At 47.8% G+C, this 15,249-nt stretch overlaps 1 protein-coding gene across 3 annotated transcripts in view; it reads right to left on the bottom strand.

The window, feature by feature from the left end:
* Positions 1–15,249, bottom strand: part of LOC119442718 (sodium/potassium/calcium exchanger 2-like) — a 248,524-nt gene that overhangs the window by 126,378 nt on the left and 106,897 nt on the right. For 2 of the 3 annotated variants that reach the window (XM_037707696.2, XM_037707697.2), the window contains exons 2-3: positions 12,935–13,275; positions 6,830–7,510 (exon numbers count right to left, since the gene is read on the bottom strand). In XM_037707696.2, the coding sequence (XP_037563624.1) occupies positions 6,830–7,510; positions 12,935–13,117 (864 nt within the window). In that variant the 5' untranslated portion in view covers positions 13,118–13,275. The remainder of the gene's footprint in view (positions 1–6,829; positions 7,511–12,934; positions 13,276–15,249) is intronic. The other variant, XM_037707698.2, reaches the window with a different exon arrangement.

Raw genomic sequence — 15,249 nt, 5'->3', positions numbered from 1 at the left:
TCTTTTCTTTGCCGGCGCTGCGGTCGCTTCGAATGCGTCCTGACGTCAGTGGCGTTTCGCAATCGCCGCCCGACAGGACCTTAAAGTATTGCCGTCACCGCGTAAAACAGACGCACAACGACAAAGGTCATTAATAACAACAGAACGGGCGAACAGGGGAGAAAAAAGAAAGAAGGAAAGAAAGAAAACAAAGTGCTGTAGCGTGCTCGACTGTGACCTCGGCTCCAGGAACAGCGTAAGAAATGGTACGAGTAAAACTAGTCTTTCTGGAGTGCACATGATTGCATCTTGAGGAAAGAAGAAAAAAAAAATGAGTCAAACGCAGCGACAGTTGGGGCGCAATGTGCGCCCTTCGAGACACGACGTGCACGCAACCCTGTGTAGGTCTTGGTGTACGTAGAAAAGTATTATGATGGCTCCGGTTTTGGCGAAGGCCGCTCGTGTTATCAAAGCAGCGGCTTCCCTTGCGTGTGCTGTCGATATACATCACGCAGTGGTCGGTTACTAAAACATTCTCTTTCTCCTCTTCCTTTTTTTTTTTGTTTTGTTTGGTTTAGCAGTTGCCTTAGCGCTCATCAAACCACCATGCATGACTGCATTGACACAGCTCCGGTTATCGTTGGTGTCCAGTACTCGCCGTGTTGTAGATGTGGAGTCTAAGCTTCTCTCTCCTACGTTCCCTTATCTAGCTAAACATTGTCATCTCGCTTAACGGCTTTTCTTTCCTTTTTTCTGTGGCTATACGTTTGCCTTCCACGGGAATGTTTAGTGTGTGTCTCTTTCTCCCCCCCCCCCCCCCCCCCCAAAAAACCTCTAATTGCTCTCTTCACAATTTTTTTATTCCGTCTTGGTCTCCCAACAGGTATTGTTGCTTTTACTGCTTTCAAAAGCTCCGCCTATTGTTGAGTGACTGTTTTCTTTTTGAATATATTTGTATTCTTCGTATATCTCTTGTATATTTTGTTCAAGGAAAATAAATTCAATTCAATTGAATTCGAATTCAAAACGTCAGGCCTGCGCATCTTAAGGGCACCAATGACAAGTCTCTTGCAGCCTTCGCAGCGAGTCAGGAGTACTTCTAAATTGTACCTTTTCCTCTCTCGCTCAAGAGGGTTATGGTTGTTTCTTTTTTTTCTGTTTTTGCATTATATGTGCCTCTCTTTCTCGAAAGGAACGTTGTTGGTTTTTTTCTTCTCATTTATCATTTCATTCCGCCTGATCGCCTTTCTGTTCCTTCTCGTGATTCCTTATTTTAAAATCATCTTGACACTTCCTGCACCCCCCCCCCCCTCCCCTTCCATGGGTGCCAAAAAGGAGAGAAAACAGTGCGTCCGAAACCATACTAGAAGGTCGTATAATGGTGAACTAAAAAGCTATACCGATGCTGTAAACATGCGGCTTAGTGCCGCAAAGTTCAACTTTCGTCGCGTTTCTGTGACCAGGCAAGGCCTGCAAACGCGATGCTGCTCGATTATGGGATCGAACACTTGTCTGCGGATAGAACCCAGTGATGATCATGAAAAACGCGTTCGTTTACCGTCGCCGACCTTGAATGCACTTTCGACCGCGTCGCGTAGAGGCCTTGACGAACGCTTGCTAGTTACGACCATGGAAACGCTTTGCTTCCGAACCATACAACAAAGCGGAACACAGATGATAAGCGATTAGACCACTCGAACGAGACGGAAGTTATTAAACTTGCAAGACCAGCTTCAAGCTGACTTCGACCCCATTTACTATATGACTTAGGTATAGTCGTACTTCAGGCGCAAGATTATACGAAAGCAAGTGCGAATTAGTGCGGTAGCTGCAGAGTGTGTTGTGCACGAGTAATCCTTCGTAACGGGCACTAATGTTAGAAGTGAATGGAGTAATAGCGTGCGTACCAGTTAATCCGTCAGTGTAACTAATCAAACGAAACAAAATCGTGTAAAACTGAGATGACTAAGTTTTTCATTTTTGTGCCATTCTGTACATTACGGCGTGATAACAATTCGATATTTTAACATGCGTAGATTTAACATGTTTCTTTGCTCAAAGATCCGGTGTATAGTTCATATTTACCCGAAATTCACCTATAAAAATTTTTTTCCCGGAAAATAAGTTACACAGCAACTATTATATGGAGATCTCAAGAAAGAAATAAAGCTTGTCACCCACCCGACAAATGCAAAAACTTACAAATGATAACTATAAGGGTTTCTCAGAAAGAAAATACTCATAAATATTCCATCTCCTTGCTGATTTCCGCCAAACGTATTTGGCGTAACTTTTCTTTTACGTACGTTGTTCATGCATGTACATTTATTACTTCGGTTCCGTCAATACGACCGGTGGTAAGTAGAGTACGCGGTATTATAACGTAATAAGCCTTGTGTCCTTGACTAATTGACCAGCACATAATGAGCAAGCATTGCTCCACGTCAGAAATGCCATCTGCGTAACTGATGGACATAGATTACCTCTATTCGGTGCGGTCCCACGCAGTTCTACTGTTTAGTTGGCTCCTATGTCGTAGTTCGCTTGCTAAGAATTTGTTTGTTGTTTCTTCATGTTTTGCTTCTTTTGCTGTTTGGTCCTTAGCCGATTTATCCGCTTGTCTTAACACTCAACAGTGCATGCTGTTTGTAATGTTCGAAACGAGCGTCAAGTGCAATCGTGTTGCTATTGATTGTCAGAAGCAGGCCTCTGTCAAGGGTTAGTGCCACCCTTCGGCCACATCTTCGTAGCTTGTTTCAGTGCAAATAAAGCAACAAGAAAAAAGAAAACTCAAGCAACAAAGGGTGCGAGAACGTTGTCTTTCTTCCAGAGCAGTGACGCTGACTTGTACGTGGTGTATATGCGGTCGAGTTGCGGGAGAACAAGAATGCTGTGTGGGAAGTGGACCCGGAGCCTTAGCTCCGGTATTGCTCCCCGTGTGAAGGAAACAAACAAACAAGCAAACGAACGAACGAACAAACAAACAGACAAACAAGGAAGCGATCACAACAGTAGAGTTTCCAGAATAGTGACGAAGGCACCACTCAGAGGAAGCAATAGCAACAACGGAAATGTGAGGCACCATGCTAACAAGAGTCACTGGATTGTCTTGGAGCATCATCGCACAACGCTAAGGGCTCAACCGCCATTTTGGCTCCAGCTGTTGCCACACGGTCGCGGCCATTTTGGTTCCAAACGTCGTGGTAAGGCGTTTTGAGTGTTGCCGTTCGCCACCCTCGGCCGAAGTGGCGCATCACCACCCGAGTGGTGTGAAGACTACTGTGCCAAGTTTGCCTAGCTTACTACACTTGGCGCTGTCTTAAGTACGTGCACATCTTATTTCATGGTCATTTCAAAACTAGGAGGCCAGTTTCAAGCATACTTAACGCATCAGGTGAACGCAGCCAATGCACTCACTGCCTGCGGCAAATCGATGAGAAATTACATTCGGATGGTCTTGCACATCTTAGGCGACAAGAAACAGAAGTTTTTTTTTTTTTTTCACCGAACAGTTTCAGCTACATGGTGCGAGTGTAGGTCGGCTTAGGCAAACTTTGACGTAACGACGGTAGATGGCGATGCGGGCGCTTGTTGCACTGTGGTGAAACCCCCGTTTGTGTATACGAACGTAACGCAGCGCCGCCACTTGCGTAGCGACGGCAGTAAAGATACTCTGGCAACCATATCCAGTGACTCTACTCCATGCTTTGATAACAGGGAGTGAAGAGTGACAGGCGATAAGAGAGATAAGACACACAAAGAGGAACAGTCACAAACAAACACACTGACGATGCAATAGTAGCAGTGCTCGGTCCTCGTCGAAGAACACGGCGAGCTGTGGCGCTGGCTGCCAGTAACGCTCGAAATCAGAGCAGTAAGAAAAACCATTTGTACTGCGCAATGAGACGCAGAATGCCACCTCAGTGACTGAAATTAGGAAAAGGTGTCCAAACCCTTACGGTGGTTAAGATTTCTGTATGGTTACGACTGCTGATTCGAATCTCTTGGATATCACCTGCCGTGAGATACGTATATAAGGCGCAACAGCGCGCTTCGCTGAGTACCGAGCACCGATAGTACAGTGATAACCGTAGTGTGACGCTGTACGCCAGTCTTGTGTGAACAAGAGGCGCAAAATATGGGAAAGTAAGAGGCTAAGGGAGCTGGCGCAGGGCGAGAAAGATGCGAATGAAAAGCGCCAGTCGGTACCGTCGCATGGCATTACCATCTACATCGAGGATGCACAGACAATGTCGTGTGCAAGCAGGCGTCCGTTCCAAGTGCGCATGCAAAGAGGTTAGCGTTTGAGAGGACCAGAAACGTCCGCAGCGCCGTGAATGCACATTTTCTCTTGTCACCAACCTTTCCGAAGCAGGTGAGCTTTAACCGAAAAAACTGCGAGTGTTATCAGGAAATGTGGCTGCACAAGTTCAAAACTACTCTGCAGTATCGTCCGTGGAACTGAGGTAATGTTGAAAATATGATTTTGCATAGTTGCCTAATTTACTATAAGAAATGGGCATCCTTTTTCTCAATTTGTTGTTCACCCTATCTAGTTTACAATTTGCTAAGCTGTAATCAAATCGCGAATACTTTTGTTATGTTTTGGCCGTTTACGTATACTTTTACGACACTTTTGTTATCAGTTCTTTTTTTTTCTCGCATTCTTGAATCGATCTTGATGTAGTGGGACAGTTGTTTCAATTTGCCCTTAATGTACTTATAGATCAAGAAAGTGAAAAACTTAAAGAAACCTCAATCTTTTCCTATGTGTCTTCAGTGCGGCGTAACAAATCTGGTCCTATCAACAATTCAGCGCCCTACTTCAGCCAAAGCTAGCAAGGAGTACTAGCTTTCTGTTAGGTGAAGCACGGGTCTAACCGATTCCGAAAGGTTTGGACGCTTTGATTTGCTCCATTTCTTGACAAATTCGTTTGCATGCGCAAGAATGTCTTCATTGGATAGCCAGTCTTATCATTAAAGTTGTTCGCGCCTCTCTGGCCACCGACCTATGGTGTGCATATAAGACAGTCTACTTTTAAGACTCTTAAGAAGACAGCTTCGAGCCCAAGTATTGTAAAGCATTTGGAATACGTTTCTTCAACTTGATGCCACCTCGCGTCGACAAGAAAAAGCTAGGAAAGTGCATATTATCACTGTATCTTAATGCTTTTCGAGTTTTAACCTATGAAAACATGACATGGTTTACATTATCCACATAAGAAAGCCTGACTACTTTTTTTTTTTTTTTGCGCAGGCTACTTTCGCGTCGAGTTTCCAAGCGTGCTGCGCAATTGCCATCTTGTTCGGACATTATGTGCAAAGTAGCTTCCATCGTTTTTTACTTCGATTCTGTCTTCGCGAAGATATCTATTTTACCGACCTCATCCGAATTCGAACCAGACTTAAGATGAGCGCCGTCCGCTTGGCTGTCTATTTAACCTTCTACGTCGAGTATATAAACGTAGCTCCGTTCCTCCTCAGCTGCATCCTGCCTTTCGGAAGCGGTTGGACCATGAGCGAAGAAAGAAAGCAGATGCTACAAAAAGCACATGTTAGGATTTGCCTGGCGAAGCATGCTGAGGGCTCCGTTTCGGCCGAAGCCGTAGTGTGTAGCGACGAGCCTCAAGCTTCGGCTGGCGCTGCTTTTGCCGCATTGCCTCGGCACAGTAAACGCAACTGCGAAGCTGAGACTCGCGCACATCTACAGATGACATCGGCTTCGGCCTGACTAGGCAGGCAGTAAAGTGTATGGCTAGACGCGCGGCTCGCTCCCCTGTAGCTATGGTGGATCACTGAACGCGCTCCTCAAGGCAGGCGCACGCTTCCCTTCTTCGAGTCCGCTCTGAGCAGTTGTCCATTTGAGCAGGTAAAGACAGCGATAGTAGTGCAGCAACGGTGGCTCGTTGGCGGAAGATAGTGGCTAGACACGCTACTTCATAGCGTAACAAAGGACAGGTTAACGACTATGTAGCATAGGCAAATCTTTGTTAAGCCACGAAGTGGCGCGTCTAGCTATGACAAACAACAATCCTGTAAAAATATATATATATATATATATATATATATATATATATATTTACAGGATGTTGTTTGTCATAGCTAGACGTATATATATATATATATATATTTCCTGAATGCAATCAAAATCTACCGAGAACGCAACTGGATATATAGACAGGCGTTGCACGCACTCAACGTATCGCGTGTAAGCCTAAAGCTAAAAGTAGCCAATCTTTTCGTTGTTGTCAATGCAACGTTTCCCTGGCGGTGACACGTTTGCTTGCGTCAGAGTTGTTTGCGCTAGCTCCCAGCCGTCAACAGTGAGCAGAGACTTGAGACTTTATTTCTGTGCCTACAGAGCGCTATAAGAGGCCTTTGTAACCTTACAAACAGCTTAAATAGCTTTTACATATGGCAATCAACTTACAAAAGACGCATACACAAAAAATTCGTTAATGAAGGCTGTTAAGCACGTGTGCTGCATTACAAAATTCGTGTCCCGTACATTATGTCCAAATTTTCGAGCAACAAATAAAGTGAAAATCTTAGCATGAGACGAATTGCATGCTGGCGTAGTGCACTCCAGCAGTTGAATGCGGTGTGACAGACACCAATTTCGAGCAAATTTTCAGCAAGGAAACGTTTGTTTGCTGGTTTTTATCAATGGAACTCGAAACAGCAGCTGCGCTAGCAGACTCGGAAGAGAGGAATCGAACGCGTGTTGCGCGCGTGCGCGGCCCGAACGCGGCTGTCGTTCAGTGACCCACCAAGTGCGGCTTCACCACGAGCACTCGGGGAGGAGCGGGGAAGCGACAGGAGCGGCGTTAGAGGCGGCCACGAGACTCACATGCGGCATGAGGTGATCCGTGCTGCCCACACGCGTCACCTTGTTGCGATTGAGGAGCTTCTTGAGCATCTTCTCCACATGTTCGTTGAACTTCATGAATGTCACGTAGGAGGCGTAGCAGCAGAGCAGCACCAGGGCCTCCCACCAGTAGATGATGCTGTCCCGGAAGAAGTGCATCAGGATGATGAGGATCACCGAGTAGAAGCTCACGTCGCGGAACAGCGGCCACCAAGTGAGCTGAAGCACCGTCTTGGAGAAGATGGCGCACATGGAGATGACGAACAGGATGTTGAACACGGCCGACCCCACGATGGTGCCGATGCCCACGTCGTCGAACGAGATGAACACCCCGATCACGCTGGTGAAGAGCTCGGGCGCCGAGCCGCCGGCGGCCATGAACGTGGCACCGGCCACGTCCTCGGAGATGTCCAGCTTCACGGTGATCACGTCCAGCGCCGGTATGAAGAACTCGTCGCACACGATGGCGAGCGCCACGAACATGTACACCATGCCCATCACGTGCAGGATGACGGCGCCCCGCCGAAGCTGCTCCTCGGTGAACAGGTCCTGGGGGAACTGGGCGCTCTTCTTGACGGCGGTGCCGTTGCCGTCGCTCTCGTTGCCGGCGGGGCTGCTCAGCAAGGACCGAGAACTCCACGACAGCTGGCCCAGCGGCTCCAACTGCGACGGCATCAACGGAGGTATGAGAGAAAGTTTAGAGCTTACAGCGTTCCGTTAACTTGTCTCCTGCGCCTGTTGGTAAGTGTTTCTAGGCAAAGTCGCCAGGTTGTGACCGAAAAACTCCACTCTTAGCGAAAAATTCATTAGGTAATGATGATTATGGTGATGCAAATGATGATGACTTGCTTGGAGTTCAGTCTTTGTTACGTTTTCATTGTTTCTGAAGTCGTCCTGATTACTTTTTGTAACTATTGCTTTAAGTTACCTCATGCGGTGGCGAGTCTGCGGTCGGAACGTAAAAAAGATCAAGCCAACCCCCGATTTTCATAAACGGTAATTGTACAATGATTTAGGAAAGCAGCTTTGGTGCGCCCAGCAGATGGCTCACTAATAAGTTCTTTGGTGTGTCCTTTAGAAGTAGCGAGAAATCGAGGTGCATATATCTCCCTTGGAATAGGAGGAGGAGGAACATAAGGAAAGGAAGGCAGGGAGGTCAACCAGACGCACGAATTCTGGTGAGGTATTGTACTTAGCCGAGGGGCTTTGAGCAATATTGTCAGGGCAATTTACTGTCTATTTATGCCTACAAAAATTCACAAAGAGTCGCTAAAACTTCAAAAAGGCAACGCTGCCATTTAGGTGACTAGAAATTCGCCAAATTAAGTGATTTTTAGATGCGAAGCATCTTATGGTCGGGGCTATGTCACTTCCTCCCTCCCTCCCTCCCTCCCTCCCTCCCTCCATCCATCCATCCATCCGCCGTGCGGCGTCCACACCCCTACTGCGCATGCGCGTCCTCCTCCTCTCCGACGCTCCTCTCCTCTCCGGATTGCGCAACGATTGGTAACACTTGCGGCTCCGCGCGCGATAATGCGAAGCAGCTTAGGCTATAGAAGTGCGACGGTAGGCGCTGCACACTCCGCTGGGGGGCGCCACTGTAGCTTGCGGTATAATGACGCGCGCTCCGCTCCTCCCATTCTCCTCCCGCAACGCACGGTAAATATAACGGTAGCTACGTACCTCAACCTAACGGAAATGACGAGCTGAAAACTAATGGGAACTTGAGTCGACCCCATGGCTGCTTCGCATACTACTCAGGGTTCCCCTACGGGAAGATGGTTTAGAAGAACTTCTTGCTGGGCGAGTTGGTGCATAGCTGTATCGGGAAGCGTTGCGCGTACAAACGGACAAACACAGGAAAAAGACGTGAACGGATAGAGCGCAAACTTTCAACTGGTTTTTTATTTGTGTAGAAGCCACATTATGTAGACTGCTTTGACACGTGCCAGAAAAAGGAAGGGGGGAAGGGAGAAGGAGGGGAGGAGGGTTGCAAATCACGCCCACCTCAATTCAACAGCAGCTGCGCAGAAAATTATTTTCCGCTCGATACAGGGTAACAGAAGTGTCACTTATGCAAGTATCGCCTTTTTTCTTGATATAGAAGGCTTCTAAAAGTTCTCGGGAAGTTTTGTCGTTACTCTTGCCTAAAACCTTAATGCTATGGAACATAGGCACACAACCTTTACATGCAATGCAATGAGCGGGCAAGTGCGCTCCTTCTCTTTTTTTGATTGACAAGGCATGCTCCCCCGCGCGTTCATTCACGCAGCGCCCTGTTTGGCCCACATATACCCGTCCACATTTGAGCGGGATTTGGTAAACAACGCCCGTGGCACACTTCACGTACGGTTCGGCATGCTTCACTCCGCAACCGCTTCCCCGAAGTCCTCCATTGATCCTCGGGCATAACCCAGATAGCTTTTTTGGAGCGGAAAAAACCACCGGGACGCCATGTCTGTTGGCCACTTTTTTTATGTTGTGGGCGACTTTGTGCATATATGGCACGACCGTGGTCTTCTTTCTGAGCAGGCGCTCAGTGCTGCTGCCATGTTTTTCTTGTTTTACCTTCTTAAGAAGTTTCTCGGCCACAGCCGTGATGACCTCGCAGGGGAAGCCGGCTGAATTCGGCCTGTTAATCTGATTGTAGAAGCTGTCATGCATTGCATGCGGACAAGACTTTGTGAGAGCAGATTCCAGGCACGAGTTTGCAATCGCCCTCTTAACTATCTTCGAATGCGCAGAATCATATGGAAGAAGCTCTTTCTGTGCTCGTAATGCCAGCAGATATGATGCAAGCCTATCTGTAATTTAATATCTAAAAACTGCAACAAACCATTAGTTGGCAGTTCGTGAGTAAAAGTCAAACCATTGCCATATTGTCTAAAAAGCGTTAAAATACTATTCACAGAATCCGTGTTGGTCAAGGTTATTTGTTTGGATAAAACAAAGCAGGGCTGCTGCAGCCACTGCACGGCCGCCGGTCAGGCGGTGGGACGCCCGCTGAGGCTGCACCACTGGGCGTCGGTGTAATTTTTGTAATGGTGTAATTTCTTTTCACTTAATTATCAACACTGCCTGACTGTCGCGCGGCTGCCATATCGGCAGTAGACGCGTTTTTGAGCGAAAAGCTTTTTTCACTTAACTATCAACACTGCCTGACTGTACACTCAGTTGATTAAGCTCACGACTGTGCTCCCTTCACCCATCATTGTGCCTTCGGCTATCACCTGAACTACTTCAGTTGGGCGCAACCTTATCGTGTCCCTTGCGGCTAGGCGTCAGTTTTACAATTGCCTACTGCTTTCTCATCGGCATGAGTGCCTCGTGCAACATTTGTGATTGCGACGCGGCCACAGCCCACATTCTCGTCCACTGCCCTTCTTTTGATAAACAAAGACAGACTTTGCTTACTGCGTTAGGACGACAGGACGACAGAGTATTCACAGAGGAGAGAAAGGAAAAGTGATAAGGGAAAGGCGGGGAGGTTAACCAGGCCGAGCGCGGTAGGCTACCCTGCACTGGGAAAAGGGAAAATGGAACTGAAAATAAATTGTGACCACGGACTAGACCATCATCCACACAGAAAGCCACCAGAGCCCTACTGCACCTTGTAAAGGTGACTGGGCTTTGCAAGGTATTTTGAATGCACAGAAAACTCTATTGTGCGCTCTGGAATCTCTATAATCTTTTATTTCCTTTTTAGTTTGCTTCCTGCGTCCTCGCCTAGCAGTGTAAAGTAGCAAACCAGCTGCGACCTCATTACCTTCCCTACCTTTCGTTCTATATATATCCCTTTGGCTGTGCGCTTCAGTTTTCATTTTAGCAAATTTTGTAACGCTTACGCTACACTTATGACTAATCGGAGTCCCGTAACGGCAGCACAACGCTTGTTATCGTCTTATTTTTTCTGTATCTTATATTCTTTCTGTTTCCTCACATGACAATCAAGTGTAACAAAAGCCGGTGACAAAACCTATTACAGGTGGTGTTCATTTATTCAGGTTGTATATATTTCAGCCGTGCGCTGTATTTCTTCTTAAACGCGTTCATCGACGAACGTGAACTTGCGGTCCCTCGCAAGATAAAGCATGCGCAGTAATAAATGAAAAAGATACCATAGTTTTGCAGTATATGCTCTATAAGCCGCAAGAGTACACCCCTCTTAAACAAGCCCTTGCACCCCACCCATCATCATAGACCGTTTTCTTAAAGCTCCCCGTATACCGTCGCCTGTACCCCTATGTGGTTCGCGCTCGTAGCAATTGTAACCAGGTCTGCCGCAATGCGCACAGTAATCCTATCGCTTCCCATTTGCTTCGCACACTCTCTGCTGATCCTGTGGGTACGTGTGCAGTATGTCTTGCCTGCCCTTTTGCGACTGAAATAGATTTCTCTATGTCCATCTCAGTGGCAACGTTCGCCTACGCGCTATGATTCCCTAGGGGCCCACTGATTAGCTCGGTTCCAGAATGGCTGCGCCATAATCTCAGGGGACCCGTGTTCGAGCGCGGCTAACGCAGAATTTGTCTTGCGCCGTGGTGGTCGAATTGGACGAAGGGCTTCATTTTTTTCCCATTCTTTTTTTTTTCTTTCTTTTACTCTCAATGTCTGGTTTCTTCTGTCTTTTGGCTGAACCATTGTATCTCGTTCTTTTCCCTCCATATCATTTCAACCATTTCACTCGTCTTCTCTTTTCACTCTCTCAATTCGCTCATTCATTACCGCCTTTTCTTTCTTTTCTTCGAATTAAACAAAACGAGGCGTTGGCGCGCTCATTACTCATTGCCTCGTAATCACAAAAATATTTCGAGTTGGAGTTAATGCACTTAAAACGCGAATTTTTGGTGTGATGAACAGTGAACAAATAAAAAGGAAGCCTTCCTTAGACTGAAACTAACGTTTCGACAAAGGAGATCCATGTCTTCCATAAAGTTACTTTTCTTCCCCCTGACGAAGACAGATCCTCAACAGATCGTTGGCTCCAGGATGTGCCCACTCTTCATCAGTTCCAATCTCCAGCGAAAGTTTTAACGTGATATGTAACTTCAATATGAATCAAGCCGTAATGTCCCCACCACGGAACAAGCAAATCAGCGGATAAAAGATTACCCACACTTACGTATACGAATTTGTGCAGGATACAAAGTTACACTTCTCAAGCCTGTGCGCTTACAGCGTTGTGATGCTGACAATGGGGTTGCGGGTTCGAGTCCCAACCACGGCGGCCGCATTTCTACAGGGGCCGAGTGCGAGAAACGTTCGCGTACTGAGTTTTCAATGTATGTTGAACAAACGCCCGCGGTTAAAAGGTTTTCGGCACCTATACACTACGGCGTCTCTAGTATCTATTGTGGTATCTTGATATATCTGCCTTTGCTCTCGTTGCTTTCTATCTCCCAACATCTCCTAACAGACGATCGCTCACGTCTCCCTTTATCACATGTAAAGCATTGGCAGAACAGACCATTGTCAGGACAGGCCATTTTGAAATGCCGACCTCATACGCCATCGCAACTGCAGAGTGTGGCGAAGGCATGGCTACAGTTTTTACGGACGAGAAACCTGTACATGTGGTTTTGTTCTTACTTGGTGTTAATTACGATCATGTGCTGTGATCTTGTGCGGTGATCGTTAATGGCTGTGGTCGCGCGCCTATGCCCGGTATGTATCTGTATTAAATTCTTATCTTTTTACATCCCCCATTGTAAGGAAGCCAAACCGGTTCTTTTCGGTTTAACTTCCCTGCATCCGTCGCTGGCACAAAAAAAATAGAAGAAGAAAAGAAAAAAAAAGAAAACCTATTCGCGTATTATTAGTGCGCCGGCCTTAGTGAGCGCTGATAGGCCTCCTGTGAATCCTCCCTCGAGTACACTGTGTTCCCTCTCTCGCTATCTTTTCCTCTTCCCCCCCCCCCTTCTCCCTGACACGCAGTGTAGGGTAGCAAACCGGACGCTCGTCTGCTTGATCTATATGCCTTTCCTCTCTTCGCTTTTTTTTTCTCTCTCCGTATACGTCTTTTCTGCGTTCTTTTGTGCCGTTAAACCTTCTTAATCGTCGAGTCTCGAGGGACTGATTGACACTCACGCTTTCGCCGTGCCGGGTCACGTCGGTGCCGCAGCCGGGCGAGGAAGGCGCCTGCAGGTAACTGAGGCCTCCGAAGACCAGGATGGCCGACAGGAAGACGAGCCGCGGGTCCCGCCAGCGGCGCCTGCGCGCGCAGCGGGATCCCAGCAGCGGAGTTCGTTGCTGGTGAAGGTGGGCGCCCATGGCCGCCACCGCAGCCACCGGGGCTGCTGCAGCCGCTGCACGGCCGCCGGTCAGGCGGTGGGATGCCCGCTGAGGCTGCACCGCTGGGCGTCGGCCCTCGCGGGGCCCGGACCGAGGGCGTGCGGCCTCTTGGCCGTGGACGACCGGGCCCACGTCATCTGAGAATAGGCAAAGCGGTGGACGGGTTAGTTGGTACGCTGTAAGACGGATAAATATACCCAGCGGAAACACACGAGAGGCTGCATGAAGAAGACGACGACGAAGACGATGAGACTATCTGGACTAGCTGGAAAAAGCTAGTCCAGATAGCGCCTTCGACTTCTTCATCTGGTCTCTCGTGTGTTACCGCTAGTTTTTTTTTTTTTTCGTTTTGAGAATAGTCAGCAACAAAATAGAACGCTCTTCAGATTGGTGTTGTTCGCCAACCGGTTTAGCTGGTGTTGCATCAACAGTGCTTCAACGGCAAACAACTCAACGGACCAAGTTAGTTGGCACCATCCAGAGGCCCTCCGCAGGCCTTCTTCTGGCCGACCATGTCTGGGCTGTCCAGCAGGCCCACGATGTGGTCAAGAGGCTTGGAATTCCGGTCCCTACGTGGGAGCAACCCGCTGCGTGTTGAGACACGCTCTGTAGGACCTCAATAAAATTTTTCATACCACAGCATACCGGAGGAAGCGGCTGCGCGGTCGGGCCTTCGAAACGCGCAAGAAACGCTATGACCGCACTAGAAGCCCAAACTGGGACCATCACCGATTACGTGCTCCTTGTCACCTCTTTATGACTACTCTATTTGACCCCGCCGCACTGACCAGCCTCAGCTGCTTCGGTCACTTCATTTTTTTTATTGTGCATAGGTTGCTGCCGAGAGATTGATGCAGAAAATACTAATGCTATTCGATCGTGGTAGAAGTGACGCGTTACGCGTTGAAGCCATCCAACCGGAGCAACAGACCAGGCTACAAAAGGGTGGCTGCTTGGGCTGGTTGGTGAAACTTTGTTTAGACAAAGAAAAGGTCCTGTCGAATTCTTCCTTCCTTCCTACGAAGTGCGCATTAAAAAGGGTTTTTCCTTGTCTAAAAAAGACGAAGGCTACAAAGGCGAGAGGGAACTGTACATGCTGGCGAGTCGGGCGCAACTCTGCAGAGCAGAAAGTATGTCGCTTTCGCTGCGCAGGATAAGAATTTTCCATGACGCGATACGCGCCACAGTGTGGCCGCGCCGACTGCGACAGTAAGCGCAGCACGGAGGACACAAGTCGGGCCACTGGTATCAATAACCGTACCAAGAATTTGATTGTGATGCCTCCTGAATTGTCCAGCGTTACGAACCTGCGTACAGCAATGAGAGCCAGTTTTAACTGCGCAATTATATCGCATAAATAAATCTTTAAGTGGTACTTTGCTCAGTCGGTTGGTCCATTTGTCGCGTGGAATGAGTGAGAGTTGGTGAGTGAGCTAGTGCGTGCGTGCGTGCGTGCGTGCGTGCGTGCGTGCGTGCGTGCGTGCGTGCGTGCGTTCGTGCGTTCGTTCGTTCGTTCGTTCGTTCGTTCGTTCGTTCGTTCGTTCGTTCGTTCTTGTATTTTTTTTAGTGTTCTTGTTTTGGTCTGTAACAAGCAGCAGCCTGCGGATCAACAAAGGCTCTCAGAAAAAAAAAATACGTCCTGTCTCCTCCAGTTAAGGATTAGTCGCCTACTGGCTATAGACATCTGTGTGTATATTATTTGTTCTCTTGAAATCAAATAAACCGAAATGTTTAGTTGACAAGTCTCTTCCTAAAGCAATCAAAATGTAACACGCGAGTCTGAAACTAGAAGGATGATCAGTGAAAACGTCAACCAACAAAATTGGAAATTTCTGCGTGTGTTCGGTGTGGCAAGAAACTCTACCACATCGTTTGAAAGGAAGGATACCGTAACAACAAAAAAGAAAAGTCGTCCTACTCCCGCTCCACATAAGAATAAAGATACAACAGCAGATACTCTCCTTTCAATACAAAAAAGTACCTCGTCTCAGCGGCACAGGCGTGCCCGCGAGTGCGCCGCCCCGTCGTTGTCCGTGATAAACGATGCAAATGCGGCGACTCTATATCAACGTCACATCCCTCGCTTTGCTATTCTATCACGTTTTATTCAC

Source organism: Dermacentor silvarum, chromosome 2, assembly GCF_013339745.2.
Source record: "Dermacentor silvarum isolate Dsil-2018 chromosome 2, BIME_Dsil_1.4, whole genome shotgun sequence".
Lineage (NCBI taxonomy): Eukaryota > Metazoa > Arthropoda > Arachnida > Ixodida > Ixodidae > Dermacentor > Dermacentor silvarum.
The sequence above is the reverse complement of the archived record's forward strand: the minus strand, read 5'-3'. Positions and strand labels throughout refer to the sequence as shown.